The sequence below is a fragment of the Gadus chalcogrammus genome, chromosome 6 (assembly GCF_026213295.1).
Source record: "Gadus chalcogrammus isolate NIFS_2021 chromosome 6, NIFS_Gcha_1.0, whole genome shotgun sequence".
Taxonomy (NCBI): Eukaryota; Metazoa; Chordata; class Actinopteri; order Gadiformes; family Gadidae; genus Gadus; species Gadus chalcogrammus.
The window spans coordinates 4422451-4443115 of NC_079417.1; the positions used below are offsets into that span (position 1 = coordinate 4422451).

A 20665-nucleotide genomic window follows, 5' to 3' on the forward strand; every position below is an offset into this window, starting at 1 on the left:
CTGTTTCTCTCTCCCTCTCCCTCTCTCCCTCTCTCCACGTCTGTCTGTCTGTCTGTCTCTCTGTCTGTCTCTCTCTCTCTCTATGTCTGTCTCTCTCTCTTGTCTCTCTCTCTCTCCCGCTCTCTCTCTCTCTCTCTCTCTCTCTCTCTCTCTCTCTCTCTCTCTCTCTCTCTCTCTCTCTCTCTCTCTCTCTCTCTCTCTCTCTCTTCCCCATTCATACTCTCTCTCTCTCTGTCTCTCTCTCTCTCTCTCTGTCTCTCTGTATCTCTCTCTCTCTGTCTGTCTCTCTCTCTCTCTCTCTCTCTCTTCCCCATTCATACTCTCTCTGTCTCCCTCTGTCTCCCTCTCCCTCTCTCTCTCTCCCTCTCTCTCTCTCTCTCTCTCTCTCTCTCTCTCTCTCTCTCTCCCTCTCTCTCTCTCTCTCTCTCTCTCTCTCTCTCTCTCTCTCTCTCATATCACAGGGCTGTGTGTAACTTGATAACTCCATGTGTTACTGCTACACAGACACTTTCATGACCGTGGCTCCACAGGGTTCCTTTATTGTATTTTAATTAGATGAATGCGACCAAAAGAGAGCCGGAGAGGTCCTTTGACACTTTCGACTCACTACCAAACCGATAAAAATACTAGCAGCAGGAACCTCACGCTCGCTGGTGTTTTGGTTTGAAATGTTCACACCAAATAAAAGCAAACGACTCTCTGATTGATCCATTGGCGGGATGTGACGCAGCAACGCCTTGTTACTTTTAGTTTAGTAGTCGTATAGTTTTATTGTTTACTCTGTGGTAGCCGTGTTTTATTGTAGAATCTGACTACTTCGCCTCAGTATTAAGTGAAGCAACATGCTTTTTCTGGGTTGAATCGGTGCATACATATTTATGTCGATTCAAATGTGAATGAGGATTTTTTGTTTTCTTACACAACAAGTTATCAATGAACGCAATAAATGTAAAACCAAACATAGACCAAATAGTTTGATTGATTCTTTTGTTGTATTTTCCGCATTTTATCCGACATTACGATCGTAAACCAAGCTTGAGACACAAGTCAGGAATTAAGAGTCTTAGCGTTAGTGCTGGGATCCCTGGTTCTATGTATTTGGTGACTCAGTTAAGACTCAGTGTCATAGTGATTGTTAATCATTTGATATGGGTTAAAGTATTAAGTGATGTCTATGGGGACCTTTTGAGAAAGTAATTAATGATAGGTTAACCATTAGACATCCACAAACGAAAATGCTCAGCACATTATGACTTTCTGAGTATTGTCCCCCAACTTTATAAATAAATTATAAAGTAAAATATAGAAATAAAATAAATATGTCCTCCATTTGGGTGGCCATATGGCGTGAAAGCCACCTGTAAATGTGCACATGGCAGAACCAGATGGCAAAGGAGAGGGAAAAGGGCCAGCACATCAATAAAGTATACATCTTTCACGTTTAGAAATACCAAGCCGTCAGTCACACAGCAGGTAGTGTGGTCCGAGCGCATGAACTCTTCTAAACCTGATCTTACATTTGAACATGTGTTTTTCAAAATGCGCGCCACCTTTTTCTCATCAAAGTGAAACATGCTTTCCAATCGATCCTCAGAACAGCATACTCAGTGTCGATCTATTGGCTGAACGTCACTTGCTATCGGAAGCTTTATTCAAATGTATTTTCATTCCTAATCACCTCTGACCTTTATGACCAATTCAATATATTAATATACGTTAAACATAATATACACTTCTTTCTCTCGACATTGTTGCATGATAACATGTATATTTTGGCTTACATGCTGCAAATGTTGCATTCACATATTATCAGTCACCACTCATTTATGAACCCGATGAACTTCAGCAGCAGTCCCAACAGCATTCACTCTTGCGTGTACTCGGTATTAATCATATATGGGTATGCAGGTATTTTTGCTAACGTATGACAGAGGATGACTATAAACCACCCGATTTGATTGATTTGACAAGAAGAAAAGCCTTCTTTGACACCTACAGTAGACACCTGTTTGTGGTACAAACCCCTTTCTGATAGAGCGGCAGATAACAAAGCTAGCAGTTACATCTAAGAGCTAAAGTCCTTTACATGACATGGCGTACCAGATTATTATTGCTATTTACCATGTTGATGGACGCCGGTGATCTTGATCTGGTTTGCCAACTATCCGAATGCCATCATCCTATTAATTTCAGCGTGAACTGATAGAAGCGATTCCATCATTTCTATCGTTCAAACATGAAAACGAAGGACCCCCGTACAGGGACTTTATTTACATGGAAACGTCAACAAGTCCCCCCCCTCTGATCTAATCAGAGGTAGACCAACACCGAAAGCACCTGTGACCGTGTGTGTTGCCATGCTCCGGTGCAGAGTCGGAAAGACGTGGTGACAGACTGCAAGGGTCTGCTTTCAAAATAAAGGGCCCACAGACAGCAACATACGGGAGCCACAGTCTGGAGGACACTGCAGAAACACGTGTTCCACTTAAAGATACAATATGCGTACAAATAGCGTTTAAATGGAGAATGCAGTCCAAACACAACATATTGGAGAGAGTTGTTTCTACCCGCCCCCTCCTCCCCTGACTTGAAGCTCACACACGGGTTACCAGATTGAGGTCAATGAACGAACACATACACAAAAAGAGGCGATCACAATTATTCTATGCTCACAATGACAAGCCATTATTCGTCTGCTTGATCAGCTAATCCATCCATCTTGAAAACCTTCTGGGCTAAGCTGTCTCCATGTATTGTATGCAAATCCATGATTTACCCGTGTTTTCGCACAGCTCTGGGCGTTGTGCTTCTTTCGGAAGTGGACGAAGCTTTTTATTTCGGGTAGAATCGCATACAATTTCAGTTGATCCAAGGTTTGTTAATCTTAGATATGTTTGTTTGCTTCCATAGCTGCAGCAGGCTGTGTTTGTGTGTCGATTTGTTTATATCTGGCCAGCCGAGGTACTCTGAGAATGGTGACAGACCAAAACAAAAACAAACCTTCAAAAGCACTTTCAAAGGAGAGTATAATTTCATTGCCGCCGGGAGAGCCAGTATATTTCCCTGGCATCTTTCCTTAATCTCTGATGACACATCATGGTTATGATTATGATTTAGTAGGGCTACAGTGATGATTGAATGCAACAATTTGTAACACATAGCTCCTTTAATACTGGTGGAATTAAGAGCCATTAACTTCAAATGTGAGAATATCATACGAGATAAATCACCATGATTTAGCATGTCTGTAAAAATATATATATAAATGAACTGAGCTTTGTGAAACGCGGCACACAGGAGCGTCTCTATGCAGACCAGTGCAGCTGTCACATCAGTCTGCCTCTTAAGGACCAGAGTGCCATTTCACCAAAACTCTGCCTGTCCCTTAGGGCACTTTAAAAGCTCTTGACTTCAGATTGGTACTTAACAGCGCCAATAAAGAGGGATCTAATGCCATTATACAGTACCCCTGATTCTTAACTGTTGCTAATCATAGGAAGCTGGTGATGGATTTCAATAAGAAAAGGGCCCCCAGAAGGAGTAGCAGGCTTTCTGAGGAACCCGTCTGTTGTCAGTGCAATATCATATCCACAACTCAACTTCCACAGCTCGAAATACTCAAATATACATATTGACTAACATTCTGTGTATGATATGTGGCCGCGACATTGGACTATACTTTGTATTGATACAGCTACTTTAGACTTTGCGTTATCTTTTTTATATCTATTTATATATATTCACACTTTTCTCCTATATATACACACCATAATATTATAATCAGAATACATTAAAACATACTTTTACAAACATGAAGAGTGACTTCACGGCTGACTCCCAGCCAGACTTTTTTGCAATTTGTATATCTCAACCGATCTTTGACATTTCATCACTGCTACTAGGGTTTACTATTAAGATCACAGCTAAAGAAAACATTAGCCTACATTAAGTGTGACTAACCACAAATGTATCTAGAGATTTGTCTATATCATATGATGTCAGCAACTGTCAAAATATATTGTCCTATTTGTGCTGAAGCATTAAAGCAACATGTGATGTGGCTACACAACAGAAGTGACGGTTTGGTCAAGTGAGAACCTGACTGAACATATTTGACATAGTGTTTTTGAAAAAGTATTTTTTTTTTGTATTTTATTATTTTGATTGTTTCATATACATTGTGTGTGTCTGTGTGTGTGTGTGTGTGTGTGTGGTTTGCATGCATGTGTGTGAGTGTGAGTGCGTGTGCGTGTGTGTGTGTTAGGCTGCGCGTGTGTGTTGTGTGTATGCAAGCTTCTTGTAAGACTTTTGTTTAATAAACACACTATCCATATGGGCGGACGAAGCTCCACCATCATATAAGGTAATATTTGTGTGTCTGGACTTTGACAGGGAGTATTCCTGTTCTCGACTGTGATGCGCTGGCCTGGCGTCAGCGGTGTCTGTTTTGTGTTGACGGATTTAAAGCTGCAGCAATTTGCTTGAACAAACCAATCCCAGCTGTGTACCGCTGGAAAAAAAGTGACACATTTATTTATCTTTTGAAGTGGAGCCTTGGAGAGCTTTTCCTGCATCTGAGATGCAAGCTTTTGGGGGTAGGGGTTAGGCTGAGCCAGAACCCCTACCCCGACCCTTGAGCTGGCTGGGGAGGCCCACAACAGAGTCTTGGCTATCATAAACTGGACCAAACCATAAATCAAACAATTGATCTAACCCTTGCTAAACCCCCCCACCCCCCCCCAAAACATGAGTTTACACTGCATTTTATTCAGAGGTATTAGAAAATGTTGAAGAGGCCTGATGAATGAGATGGGAGCAAACCATCTGATGGCCTGACTGAACGGATCACACTTAATCAATTAGCTTAACATCCTTATACTTGGGATCTTTAAGCAAATGCATGAACATTGTTTCACTGGGTTGCATTGGTTTAACTAGTTGTATTATGGTACTATTGGATTTGATTATGATCAGAGATTTATTCATCAATGTTATTTGATAATTGTATCATCATTTTTATTCTACAATTTTATCAAATTTTACATTTAAGTATTATCTAAAGTAATATTTATTAATAAGATTATTGATTAATAACAAAAAAATTCTTAATATTTTTTTTAACTCTGGAGAAATTCAAGTTCATTTTGGCGACAATTTTTTTTAAGAATGACAACAGGTCTCCTTTGCTGTAGGAAAACTGTTGGACACTAAGCTTGTGTCTATTAGTAACAAAAGTCACACAGAGCAAAGCTCTCATTTATATTTATACAACAGATTTTCAAAAAGGCTACTGTTTTTTTTATCAGAAATCCATATTTAACAACAAACAATTTGTTCTGGTGCCTGTTGCACTGGTGACAGGTGCTTGTGTACATATACATATTCACTCAAACTTTTCAGGAGTAATAACGGGTAGGTAAACCCCCATTGTAGTAGGAGAACTTCCACCTTTTAACTTGCAGTTTAAAAAAATGAAATTCAAGCAGTCGTGACAGTCGTAAAGGTTTTAGAAAAAATGGACACATTGGGTTCCGTAGAAAAAAATGCGAGGGGCATTGTCAAAACGTTCTTAAAACCGGAGTCAACCCAACTCGCTATTTAAGTTCTCCATAACCTCACGCTTTAATAGATGTTACACACATAGGAGCCTACCACTATGTTTACTGTAGGAGCAATGATATTTTAAGAAGCAAAGGGCAAATTGTATTATGTATTATAAACACAGCATAATACATATAGTAGTATAAACTACAAAGGTATGGACGATTGGGTTAACTTTCAGTCGATGCAAATGCTGTGATCATAAAAGAAAAAACACTGTGCACATGTGAGCTGAAGAGTCCCGGCTAGCATGAAGGAATAGACACACTCCTAAGGTTTGACTTGATGTATTCAGAATCATATATCATTTTCCATCATCCACATTGGAAATATCTAAAGAGTACAAATTGTTTCCACCACTTAGCAAAGCAATCCGTACCAATGTCTGACGAGTTCATTCACACCAACTCAAAACACTGACATCCCAGCGATCCAGCAGAGTGCACAGAATATACGATTAACGTCTTGTTCGTACAGCGCTCCAGACGTCTGTGCCTTCATAATCGACCCCCCCTGGCAGTATAGCGCTCTACCATTTGCGCTAAAGATTACCAGTTAATTATGGAGATAAAAATACACCTCAAAGAATGTACCTCACCCCATAAAACAACAACCAGGCATAAAACAGCTTGTGTAAAAACCTTTCCATATCCTCGTTGGCTTGATGACTTACACTCTTGGCACGCGGGGTGAAAGGAGCCACTTACGTGCTTCTCTGACACTTTTCATTATCACCTGCACAAAAGCAAGGGTGAAAGACAAGGAGTGTATTTAGGTGCAGAGAGGGGTGGGCCGTCACTGTGTCCCCGTGCTCATTTATCACAGGCAAAGGTATCCACATCATGCCTTGAGAACCAATAAAGCTGGCTGAAACTGGAGCTGATTTCTTGCTAAATTCTGCTATTAGTCACAGGCCCATATTTCAGGATTAGCTAATCCTTAAAAAGGGAGTATATATTTTGCCGGGGGCCTGAGTTTGATCGTCAGTCGTAATGTCGACTTTGTTTAGACGTCATCTAGAGAGTCGTTCATGGGAACCCTCCTGCTCCCCGACCACACCCGGGCGCCCCCCCCCTCCTTGTAAAAGGCCAGGGTTTGTGGCCCTTTGAGGTTTCCATCGGGCAACTTGAATGATCTTGCCAGAGAGCGAGAGAGAGGGAGAGCGAGAGAGAGAGAGGGAGAGAGAGAGAGAGAGAGAGATAGAGCGAGGGCGAGAAAGAGAAAGAGAGCGAGAGAGAGAGCGAGAGAGAGAGAGAGAGAGAGAGAGAGAGAGTGAGAGAGAGAGAGAGAGGCGGAATTATTATTATTATTATTATCATATGTTTTAAAATGTCTAATGGTTACCTTGTGAGAGTATTTAATTGTCCCATATATGCCTGCATTTTTTTTGGTTCCCCAGCTGTGGTTTGTGGGACATTATCACATTTCTGCTCTTGAGGTGAGGCACTTAGAGGACAACATGACACCGTAGAGCCCTTCAGATCAAGAGCCTTATACCAGAGAACCCTTAATCGCTATTTTGGGGCAAGACGGACCAATGGCGCCTGTAAGAATATTCTTAGATGGAGTTCCGCTGTTTGGTCGGAGACTAAACTCACATGTATGTCATGCGTGTTAGATCACTTGCAATCCAGAAAAGTTTTCAGCGTTGAGCATTATCCCCCCCGAGATAGAAACCGCTGAAAAACGCGCCATAATTTGCAACTCTACACCTTTTGATTACTCTCCTCAGTGAAAGGACATAGTTCCCACTGAGTGCCGTGAAACAAGTAAACCATAACATTCAGTCTGTTTCTCCCGTGTGGTTTCAGGGAAAGCCAAAATATCCCATTGAGAACAGGCTCCCACAGGCTCCTTGGCCACAGTGAACTTGTGATGAACTGGTAGTTAATGATTATAACCATGATATATGCGGGCATATATTGTAAATGAGGGCACACTTAGAAAACCCCAGGGGCCTTGTTATGCTTTGGCTATTTTCTAAGAACTTAAAGAGGCCCACCTGTTCCCTGTTAACTCACTCAAAATGACTTTGGGCTTTAAATTATTAAAAAATAACTGCAAACAATTATAAAATCATCTTTGGTCTAACTTTGAAATCACCATCAAATCAAAATATTAACAATTCATATGCTATATGTTTTACTTCTGCCATTTGGCTCACAATCAAGCTTTGCACATTATCATCAAGTAACATCTGTTTCTTTATTTTGATGTTTGAAACATCTTTAAAGACAACTAACGGTTAATCTTATAATATAAAAGGAAGAAGGAAGAAAATATTTGAGCGTTTCTTGGAGAAAAGTGGAGAAAATGTTCCTACAGCCATTCAACAATCTTTCAACAGAGAGAAAATGTGAAACCTGAAAGCATTGAGTTGGGACCCAGTTTCATTCAGGCACCATAGCCTGTTATGAGCAATAACGATACCACTGCTGTCATGGTTTAGGAACCAAAAGATTAGCGGTATATGTGGTGTTGACATTGTACACAGTTGTCTACTTTCAGCACCAGTCACCCGCTTCCCAACTTGATTGTTTCTGTGAAAGCTCATTCGCAGAGTGGTGTATTTGGAATATGTTCAGTTCAGGGGAAGTTCCAGAGTTCGACAGTTTACAGTGACTGTTTTTATATTTAAGACGGCACTTGTAAGTGTATCAATTGAGTTTGCATTTTGTTCATGAAATAAAAAACAAATATTCTGTGGCTACATATATATTTTTAACCTGGCAATGACGGTCTGCCAATGTACTATATTCCTGATCTGATTTCAAGCAAGGAATTGTAGCTGGCAACATACTATGCAACACAGAAATAGCCCTGCCAATGCCCGTATTGTTTTACTTTTTTCCGTGTACAGCAGGGCTGCTAAACGTACAACCTTGTTTGATGAACACACATCCATTGTAGTGGACGGGTTCCGGCAGGTCATGGCAGTATTATTGTTATTGTAGGGCTTTGACTGAAAAACCAAATTCCTTTTTCTGGCAGCCATACACTGGATTTCTGACGGCCATACCCTGGCTTGTCGCCAGCACAGCGTCCTTTTTATTGATGGGTCTAAAGCTAAAGCAATTTGCCTGAGAAAACCAATCCCAGCTGTAAACCTCCGGAATGACAAATTCAGGCTTGTTTGGCTTTTGAAGTATAGCTTCTCAAAGATATTTTCCTGTCCCAGTAATGAGCTGTTTTAGGGTAAGCGGTTAAGTCAGAACCCTAACCATAGCCTCACACTGAACTTAGTCTCTACACACGGATGAGACATTATATGCATTCCATGTGGACAGCACAAATGTTGAGTGGTTACAAAAATATGTATTTAAAAGGAGAATGTGGAAACATTGCAATAGCTTTGATGACTTGCAGGGAAAAGCTGTCCTTAGATGGATAATGAGACCATAAACAAACAAGCACTTGATGGATGGGACAGCTTCACTTATTAGTGAATGACAACAAGTTATCACAGGACTCGAAGGCGGGGTGAAAAAGTTACAAACACATCTGCCAACTGAAAGGAAAATGTCATTTCAATGGCGCTGGGATCTCTGAATGCCGCCTGGAGAATGCCTAGGGATTTGTACTGAGAAAGCTCTCGTAGCAGAGAGGTTGGGCGCTTTGACATGTTCTTTGTGTACAGTGGAATCACATATTAATTGTAAAACGGGGTGGCTGACAATGCTGTCAATGGGCTTTCGTTTGTTATAGCGAGGTAAAATGCCATAGATCTCACACTCACAAACACTTAAGGCGTGTATTGTGCTAACTAAGTGCTGAGGTTCAAATCAAAAGATGGGTGGAACACTGTTGTTTTTTAAGGGGAAATGCCCCCTCCTGTTAAAAAAAACAAAAACACACATCTGTCATTACCCAAGTCAATGGGTAAGCCTTAAAAACCTGTCAAACGACACAGGGTTGACAGAACATTTGTCTTTAACCTCTTCAACAGTATTGACACTGATACGGCCAGTCGTAGCCAAGAGCGCATTTGCTGTTGCATTTGTCAAAGTGATGACAATATACTGTATGTATAACCTAAGACTTTTGAAGAGTGTTATAGTTACACATGGACTCACTTGTTACATGGAACTGAAATAACATGTCGGTGAATCAAGTACAATTTCAAGCAGGCAAAGTATAGTATGAATTACATCATTTTATTTGTGTGTCTATTCATACCCCTGGTACTTTAAGCGTTGGCCACACAGTTTGGCTAAACACACCATATTTTGGTTAATTGATAACTAACGCCATCCACTGAATCCCATTATTAGGTGAGTGCTGCTTGCAGCACTCAACTATTGTTCTTCATAAGTTTTATTCTTTCTTTCTTTCTTTCTTTCTTTCTTTCTTTCTTTCTTTCTTTCTTTCTTTCTTTCTTTCTTTCTTTCTTTCAATTTCAACCGTTCAAACCATTTAACAAATCTACACACTTGTATCAGAATTTCAATATAATTTCAACTTTATTCAGAATCACCGTTTTAGTTTCAAACCGGCTTCATTTTCAGTTGGTCTAATTGCTGGAGCGTGATGACGTCCAGCAGTGTTACAAGATTGGGCGGTTTTCCCGCCAGATTGGGCTACTTTTGGAGGACGTTCAGGCAGTGTTGCCAGATTGGGCGGTTTTACCACTCTATTGAGTTACTTTTAATAACGCACTTGCTCGGTATTCTCTTAAAGACGCACACACGCACACGCACACGCGCATACGCACGCACACACACACACACACACACACACACACACACACACACACACACACACACACACACACACACACACACACACACACACACACACACACACACACACACACACACACACACACACACACACACACATACAAACACACACAGTGCAGGGCAATACATTTGAAGTTTCAGATTCTTCAGTTCAATTCATTTTACATTTCTGCATTTTTAGAAATGCTTTGTGCTTTTCATTCAGCGGTAACTTTCTTTGTTTCCAACCAAGAACTTTTGTTCAAATCCCTTCACTTGATTTAAGCCATTTAACGTTTCTTTATGTTTTAATCTATGTGGCAATTGCATTAGTGTCTTATGTCACACTTTTGCTAATTTTCTCATAATTATATCTGACTACAATGTATTTTCCTTCTTTAAAGGAACACCAGCCGAGGAAAATATACTCAGGGCAGACCTTTGACAGTTATGCAGAGTTCCACAGTGTCCATTATGGAGTCAGGAGGATAAAAAAAAGTTTGTTATGTTTGATCCAATGCAATCAAATTATATTTGGAAAGAAAAATCATTTATGAACATGATTTATTGTTTAACTATGACTAAGAGACGTATCTTATTGTTTCATATTCATTCATCATCATTAATTGCACCAGGGTACAAATAGCATATACTGATAAATATTCCAGGGGTGCAAATAGCCCTTATTTTATTCTATAATATCTATTTTGCATTGTAATTTTACATTAGACTCGTACACTTTCGCAATGTCCTACTCTTTTGGTTAGGACCAATTCAGAAATGGAAATAATATCATATATATATATATAATACACACATATATACACAAACACAAACACTGAGCTCTCTGGCCCTGTAACGTACACACAGACACACACACGCACACGCACACACACAAACACACACATACACATAAACACGCCCAGCTCCTCCCTGCGTAGCCTGACCATGAGCATGTTATAGATGAGGTAAAGTGGTCTTAACAGCCTACATATGCTCCCCAGACTCACTCACCAAAGATGGGCAGGTAGTCAACGCTGACATAACTGCGCGGCCAGAGCTTCATCCATTCCCTGTCACAAGATCAACACACATGGACACCTTATCGAGTCCAGGCTTGACCTTTTAATACAAACTGAGAGAGATGAGAACACATCTAGGTGCGAGTGTGAGGAGCAAAACACCAGCTCTTCTATTTTTGTTTTAACCTTAGTCTTTCAAATCCATGGCGATGGGGCACGTTTCAATATCACCAGTTACTAACCGCTATGGGTTTGAGATCCTGCTTATAGCACTTCAATTCTGAATTCTTTAAATTGTGATTTACAAATGTGAAGAAAACACTATGAATATATGAGTGAGTGAGTGAGTGTTCTTGCATACTGTGCATGTCACTTTAAGCAAAACCATCACAAAACAATTTCTTCAGATCTCCACACACCTTCCCTAATTCCTCCTGTCTGCTTTGCTTTCGTCATACGGACTGAACCAAGACATGAGAGCAGGATTAGCTCTAATCACGGTTCTACTGCTTCATTCTCACTCAGGCCCCCAGAAGTCAGAGAGCTTGCAATATTAAACAGTGTTTCCTAACAATGAGTGACAGAACACCTGCAACAAAGGCAACTACAAAGACTTTACCTCTGACAGCGTTTCCTCTTCCTCTAGAGACTTCTAAATGACCCCCCCCAGCACCATCTTGGAAAAAGATTCCAGTGCCGATGCTGTCCACCAGACGCAGGTCCCTGGAGGGTACTTAAAGGGAACTCTTGCAAATTGACTACCAGCAGGCAGAATTGGAGGGTGGAGACGCAGAGGGCATTGTGCACCTGCCCGTAAATCTTCTTATTGGAGTTTTCGCTTTCAAAAGAAGCACTTGGAATGGGAAATATCAACAGTGGTCAGAGGGCCGGGGAGTTAAAGAGACGCAGCCAGATGAGTGGGCCGAAGGAGATCGGAGGTCCTGTGCTATGACGACACAAAATGGTCCAAAAATGGGACATAAGCGAGTAAAACAAAATACATGTTTTGTCTGCCTCTAACTGCTAAAATGACTTTCTATGCAGGTTGCATCGATGTGTTGACAAAGTGTTAGTGACCTTTAACACAATACTTTAATCACAAAGTGAATGTGATGCTCTTTTGTTTCTGTTTTGTCTTACGTTGCAAGGCATATTCTTCCTTCTGCAACCACAAACATTTAATTATCTCAAAAAAATATTTATTTATGTTATTTAGAAGAATCAATTGCTCATTTAAACGAGGGAAAAAATACTTAATTTTATATGGTTGAGTGTATCATTTATGGCTGCACAGCTGGGATATAGTTTATGTGTGTGTTTCTTGCAAGGAAAAACATACATTATTCATTTTTTAAAACAAGTTATTAATAACAACATTTTTATCAATCAGTTGATACATACTCACTTTGATGCTGTTTAAAACATATACCTTATTACACACAACAAACACTTTCAATAATTCATATCAAGTCTGACTCTTGGAAAAAGTCTAAAGCAAAAAGATTCTGATGACATTTAAGGATGTCTTCGCAAACACAGCTAGTGGGCTTTTGTAAAACCCATTCGTTTGAACTCTATGGACTTTGAATAATATGTCATGCCACTAATCGTTCCACTAAAGCACTTTGTGCCTGGTTTCAAGGTGAATGGAAGCAACAGCCACTCATCTTTTCACTGTCAAATGACTTGTGGCTTCGGTCTTTCCTGGCTGTGACCCTGAGGGGTAAGTGGCCTCAACCACGTAGTTAATTGGGTTTGTTAGTTTGCCTACATTTACATGTGTGGACCTCATGCACATCCTATTTCAGATATATAAGAATGGACATAATTGTTCAGGAGGGGAAGTTGAGATCAAAGTTGAAGCATGGGCTTTGTTTATTATCTGTGAGGTATTCAAATAGTGCTGGCCAATCCCGGTTTGGGTGGTTTCTCTATGCATGGATTTCATCAAAGAGTCATCGCTCATCTAACTTGCATCCGACAAAAAATATTATATTGTATAAAATTATAACATTAGAGGATGTGGAGCGAAAGGCAATATCAATGATGTCTAAATAATTTTTTTACACAAGCTCTGTGTGTTATTATGGATTGAATGACAGATAGAAGTAAAAGGTGAGGTTATTTGAAGAAATCCAAAGAACACAAATAACGACAATAATAATAATATGACTGCCATTATTGTAGTCATTATAATAATATAATAATTACAATATATCAATATATATATAAGAATATTATATAGTAGGCCTATATAACGTTATTATATTATAATAGTTATAAAATTAAGTATAAAAATGCAAAAAACAAGCTCTTTATCAAAACGTATCGACCTATCGAATAACTCAATAACAAAATTATTATCATTATCATTATAATAATGATAATAAGAATAATAATTACTATTATTATTATTATTATTATTATTATTATTAATAATAATAATATTATTACCACATTAGATGAACCGCAGTTTAGGCTGATGTGTAGAACAATCCATCCATCTGAACATAACTGACGTATGCCTATTTGTTTTGTAACGATCTCTCGGTGTCAAGGCAAGGGCGAAACTAGATAGACCAATACTGCCTCCGTGTGTTCATTGAGTTGGACACACACACTCTGCCTGTCTGGCTGTCTGTGTCTATGTGTCTGTCTGTTTGGGATAGATCACGCCCACACTGGAACTGGCTATGCACAAAAACATTTTTGGGGTTTTGTTTCGCATGAAGCTTCCGAACAGAGTAGGAAGCAAGCACGGATATCACGGCTATTCTGTCAACCAAAATAAAAAAGGGGGTTTAATAAACCCATACTTTATTATAACCATGCATGTACAACTTGTAAAGTTCAACATCAAGGCAATTGCAAGCCCCCCCCCCCCCAAAAAAGAAAAGCGAAATGATGGATGCGCCGTTCAGCCAATCGGTACACAGCAGGGAGGAATTTCCTGTACTATTGACAAATCAGTTATGCCCACAAAACATGACTTATTATGTGACAGCACAACATTGAGAGGGGAGGAAACTTGACACTGTAGTGTCACGTTGTGAAGACATATCCTGCTAACCCGTGCCGTTGTAGTTCTGGCCAAAGGTAATCGCGTCTACCGTCGTATTACGCAGCATGCTAAAGGCTGAACTCGATCTGCACTGTAAACTTCGGACGCACTTATGAGTACTGCTAACAATAGCGAGCAGCTAGCGGATATTAAGCTTAGTGAACACTAATCAACAAGGGGCCTGCGGTGTGTTCACGCATTATGTTGTAGTACATTTAGAGTTGCCGTATTGAGTGTTTAGGTCCACGCAGTTCCTTTTTGAATATCGACGCTGTCTGGTGGACCTTCCTCACCTTGGTGGTTGATTTGTAAATGGTGGCTTCCAGGTCTGGGAGACCGCGCTGAAATCCAAATATTGTTTCGCAAAAAACTGTACCCAGCTCACAACGTTACCTCCCATTCTCATGTCAACAAGGACTACGAGTTTATACATGTACAACGTGTGCCCTGGGTGCAACGTTAGTTACCAACTAGACATTAACTTGTTTTATATAACATTATAGGGTCGATTTGACTGCATGTTTCTTCTTCTCCTCCTATCCGCAATTGGTGTGTGTGTGCGCGCCTGCGCTATACATCTAAACAGACCGAAAGTAGCATCAGCTTCGTGTGTCTGTGTCTGTTATAACAAATGTATGCATGCATTCGAATACTGAAATCTTTTCAATACCTAATACATTGTCTTCCACAGGCCATACATGCCAAGAAGAGTCATCGTCAGTAAGGGAATAAGCCAAGGCATGAATATTTGAAGGTGCGCCTCCGTCACTTTCGGAACAATAAACTATAGTTCTAATGGAGGTCCAACCAGTGTTCCTTCCTCGCTTGCTTGTTTGTATGTATGGTGTATTTTGTAGAATCCTAATATAGGCAAGTCTGTTTCATTTGTATAGCCCATGATCACAGTAAACCCCTGAAAGGGCTACACCTTTTATAATTCCTCCCTTCTTAAAGCCCTCTAAGGGCCAAGGAATATCTCCCCTTTAGAGAATGTTAAATATTGATGGAAATCTGTGATGACTAATCTATTCAGTGATCCATTATCCCTTCCAATATTCCAGCAGATGTCAAACCCTGGAGACCAATCAAGTAGCATGTCTCGTTCCGGCCCGTCCCCAGCGGCAGGCTTATCTCCGGGCCCCAACCTAGGAGGACCCAGCCCGGGCTCAGACCCCTCACCAGGCTCTGTCCACAGTATGATGGGTCCTAGCTCTGGGCCAGGCACCCCCAGTGCACCTCACGGCCTGCAGGGCCAGGGGGAGTACTCCCAGGATGGCATGCATCCTATGCACAAGGTAATGGCAACAACATCTCCTTGGCAATGTGTTGATCCTACTAACCTTGGTGTTGTCAACATATCGGGACAGTAGCTGAAAGCAGTTTGGCTGTCATGCATCACACACACATACATTTTATTATTTAGTTATTTATCACTCATGATTCAAAATTTGAACTGGATGTATTCATTGTAAAATAGTTTTGTCAAAGACATTATTAAGCTATGAACTTTTATGTAACTGCCATATCCTGTTCTTGGATGTAGCCGTAGTTCCTGTTAAAACTTTGTGTTGCCCTCAATTTCATTTCCTGTTCCACTGGATTGCCAAATTTCAAGATGTGCCTATGGACATTGGCTTAAAAGAGCTATTTGTAACAGAAGAACCAATTCATGTCCCTAGGTGTCTATAAGAGGGGATTGCATATTATGTTGAGGAAAAAGGCCTTTGCCAGTCAACCTGGTCTGTCAGAGGTTCAAGAAAGTGGTATTTAACTCAATATCACATCAGACTTCTAAACACTTATAGGTCGTGTGCGTGTGTGCGTCTTACTAGTAGCCAATTAAGGGAATGGATGATTAATACATACAGAGGTTGGCACTAAACGCTCTTTTTGCCGCTGCTTGCTTTGCTATGCCCTTCTCGTTCTATAGGTCTTGATTTCCTATGTCTGTCTATATTTATATTTGTTTGCAATGTTCTATATGTATATTTTTCGTTACTGCTTTTACTGTCATTAAAAACTGTGGGACCTTTTCCCATCTTTAAACCGCATGTCCTGTTCTGCATTTGCTTTGATGTGTTTTGGGGAGTCTTTGTTACATCTTTGCCTGGGACTAATGATAAAAAATCTTTTGGCTAATTCGTACATTTTTATACCATGTGTTTTTGTTCTTTTTTGCGAAGTCCCTTCTCTCAAAGATACCAAACAAAATAAACAAATATGTAACAAATGTACTATTCTAAATCATAACATTTCCAAGATATCATCATTATGGATTGATATCCATAAATATATAAGTAAATGGCAGGACCCTCCAATTCCATACCAGGTCCTCCACACTCCTTGACACTTATGCCAGTAAATGCATTATTTTAACACTGTGTTTGCTGACGACTTGTTTCAACATTTTCAAAATGTTCCCATCTTGTCCTTCAGTTTGTAGACTCAAAAAGTTAAGATCTTTAAAAGTTTGGATGTGTGTGTGAAGTGTGTGGGATCCTTTTCTCCTCTTGGTTGCAATATCTAAAATAGATTCAAGACTGCTCAGTATTTCAACATTACAAGCAACCCTGTGGAGACCCCTGCAATCTTTCAGTCTCTGTGAACCTGGGATTCTGGTCATGGGCATTCAGTGCCTCCGGGTGTCATCGCAATGTCATAAACCGAACTAAAAATATTTGATGTTCTTCCTTCTTTCAGTCCATGGAGGGGATGCACGAAAAGGCCATGGCTGACGCAATGCACTTCGGCCACATGAAAGGGGTTAGCATGAGGTCTCTCCACAGTGGCATGGGGCCTTCCCAGAGTCCCATGGACCCGCAAAGCCAAGGTCATTATGAGAGCACCGTACACAACATCAATGGTCCTTGGCCTGGGGCAACTGTAATTCGTGTAAAACTTGCAAGACTATGAAAAAAATGAGGATTGGGATTATTATTTTTAGAAATTATTCATTGCGGTTTAACCCATTATCGATTAAATTAATATCTTGGCGCATATAATATATATATATATATATATATATATATATATATATATATATATATATAAAAAAAAATCATAAAATAATTTCTTAGCTGTAACTATTTTAAATTTAATTTCAGGCTAACGGTTGTAAATATTAAAATTCCTCTCTTTTTTTTCTTGTAAATCAAGTACAACCTTTCATGATTGGCTAATTACAGTGTCAAAGGTCGCGATGTCGACTTCTATTCATGTATTTATGTGTCCCTAAATCCGTGCCATGAACGATGAATGTGTTGAACGTGACGGGTCGATCTGTAGTGACGCCTTCCTGTTCACTGTAGGATACATGTCGCCCCACCCATCACCCATCGGGGTCCACGACCACGCCTCCAGCCCCATGTCTGGGGGTGGGGGAGGAGGAGGAGGAGGCAGTGGCGGCAGCAGCGGGGGTCCTACACCCCCCCAGATGCCTCCGACCCAGTCCAGCCCCATGATTCCCGGGGATCCACAAGGAGGCGCGGCGGCCGGGACCCAGCAGAGTCGGGGGCCCTCCACCTTCAGCCCGGTGCAGCTGCAGCAGCTCAGAGCCCAGATCTTGGCCTATAAGATCCTGGGCCGCGGCCAACCTCTCCCTGAGAACCTCCAGTTGGCTGTTCAGGGGAAGAGGAGCCTACCCACAATGCAGCAGCAGCAGCAACAGCACCACCAACAACAACAGCAGCAGCAACAACAACAGCAGCAACAACAACAGCAGCAGCCGCAGCATGTGACGACTGCTAACCCTTACAACAGGTCTCCAGGTAACAACACTCTCAACGTGCTTCTTATCGAGTTAAGAGTGTTAGTGAACCCAGAATACTTAATTATACAATAAAATGCAATATAATAACCTTTATTTTCATTCGAGAGACACTGGTCTCCCTCATTCACAGTGGCGACTATATGAAGGTCTTAGTGTGCGGATGCGAGCTAAACAGGTTTTTTTTATCGTACCTGTCTGAGTGAGTATAAGCAATTATAACGAGCGATTTTATACATGAAACGCGTCACGAACCTAAGGGTTGTGCACAAGTGTCCGAGAAGCTTAACCCTCTCTATGATGTCAAGATGTATCGCTTTCTAAACCGAGCTCCACACATCCACAGCATGATTCAAACAGCGTGGAGGGATCATAGTCCATCCTTCTCCGCGTGTCGGCCTCTCTTGAGCATGACTTCAAAGTGCCATCACGTAGTTACTTTCGGAGTACTGAGCTCAGTAAATTGAAGACCGGCAAAAACCTCGGAATTCACACTATTCGTTTCTGAATTACACTATCTGTGATAGCATAGCTTACTGTGTTGAATAGAAATACTAAGATAAACAGACATGTTGTGTGCACTGTTAACTGGCACACAAAAGGTTTGACTCTAGCATGCATGCCGTTTTACACCCAAGAGTAACAGACAGGCAGATGCAGTATATTCACGTTACATCGGATTGTTCTTAATTCTTACAATCTGGCATATAAATGTTTCCAAAGGCATGCCACTGGTTCCAATAAGCGGTTCACAGTCAAGCCCCTGCCCCACTCCAGTCATGCAGGCTCATAGTCAGAGCTCTGGACCCAAGTCTTGGTGTGAAGGTCAGTATGTGGTAATTTTCCTTTTCACTATACACTAAAACCGCGATATACTTTGGATCGACATACCGTGAATTCGGATATAATGCGACATGTCTTTGGGCCTCAATTAGCGTGGTGATTGCCTTTTAAGACGCGCAAGTGAAACGTCCGTGTCTTCATTGATCTGTAGATCTGCGGTGCCCTTTGTAAGAAGTAGTTTGCAAGAAGATTTATCAATGCAATTAGCCAACTACCGATTTTACCACGACTAAAAGCCCTTTGTTGTTTGGTATTAATCACAGGTTTTCGGCAAAGTAATATCCGAATTGTTCTACTGAGCTTGTTAATGGGTGTGTTGTCGAATACTATTAATTAATTACAGAGCTCTTTTGGCTGCCTCTGTCGCCCCATGCGGCAAGTGGTTCATGACTATTTAAAGGACTCCTCAGTTGCTCATTCCAGACAACATGAGCGAATACGGATAGTCGTTTTGTGGGCCCGCGTTATGCCGCGGTTTACCTGTACGTTTTAGATTAGTTATTTTACAATTATACTGTGTATATTTGTATAATATATACAGTTAATATTTTTTTCATATATATACTTTGCATTTCATCACAGCTTTCTTGTTTGCGGAAAAACTTACTTGGGTTTAAAGTATTTCTGCTTCAAAAGACTACATTATAGTGCCGTGGTCAATCAACCTCTTTTATCAAAGTTAAGGGTTCAAATAAAGTTTCAACTTATTTTCCGAGTTATGTATTGGATATTTAAGTTCTTAAGGAGTTGCCGTGAAACCTGACCTGCATATATTTAACTGAAGTCCTTTCAAGGCATCTAACACTATGCTAGATGAATGTGAAAACGCTATTCTCATGTCGAAACGTTCCTATCCATATTAGCATATTTACCAACTTTAGCATTTTCTCTCATTTTTTCGAACTGAATGAAGCCGTTTAGCAGAACCCTTTTATTCAAAGCAACCTTTAGTTACTTGATATACATGGTCACGGCCTCACACAAATGCTGCGTTTTCAGACTTATCCACTGACGCACTAACACAGCCTCAACGGATTTCCGTGCTTTGAAAACGATGGCCCAGCGGGATCGCAAGGTCAAAACGCATTTAGCACATTAATCCCACCACAGTGTGAACATGGCCTGACACTAATGGCCCACAAACCCACACCAGACGGGCTATATTGCACGCAGGTCCATCCCTTGTCCTCATGGCTCCTTTAACCCATTGCCTCACCTCGGGGCCATGTGGGAGTTACCGGCCCAAATGGGAAACTGCTGTGAAAGGCCGATCCATTTTCCTCTCTTCTTGCCCAGCGACAAAATCCTTTAATACAAGGTCGGGCCCGGCAAGGGTGGGTGGATGGACCCCTTTAAAGGCCTCCACAGCAATATCAGGGGGACTCTGGACAAATCTAATAATAATTGTTTGTCACTTTTTTTGTTGTCACGCATTTGTTACTACTAATAGATTTTTAAAGGCTTACCATGTCCAGAAGTCATTAATAAAATTGCATTTATTTATAAAATGTATATGAGAAAAAAAATCGGATTAAAATTTGATCAGCCTCTCTTTAGTAGCCTTTAGGGGCAACTCACACTAGGCCCGCGGCCTCGTGCCCGAGCTCATTTGCATACTAAAGTCTAGAGCGTTTGGCTAGTGTGACCACGCCAT

The 20665-nt window shown here is 40.8% G+C and overlaps 1 protein-coding gene across 7 annotated transcripts in view; it reads left to right on the forward strand.

The window, feature by feature from the left end:
* Positions 1-14301: 14301 nt before the first annotated feature.
* smarca2 (SWI/SNF related, matrix associated, actin dependent regulator of chromatin, subfamily a, member 2) overlaps positions 14302-20665 on the forward strand; it is a 58326-nt gene continuing 51962 nt past the window's right edge. For 4 of the 7 annotated variants that reach the window (XM_056593235.1, XM_056593240.1, XM_056593239.1 and 1 more), the window contains exons 1-6: positions 14302-14437; positions 15094-15156; positions 15467-15697; positions 17103-17232; positions 17711-18169; positions 18892-18993. In XM_056593235.1, coding sequence (XP_056449210.1) covers positions 15467-15697; positions 17103-17232; positions 17711-18169; positions 18892-18993 — 922 coding nt within the window. In that variant the 5' untranslated portion in view covers positions 14302-14437; positions 15094-15156. The other 3 variants (XM_056593236.1, XM_056593238.1, XM_056593237.1) reach the window with 3 other exon arrangements.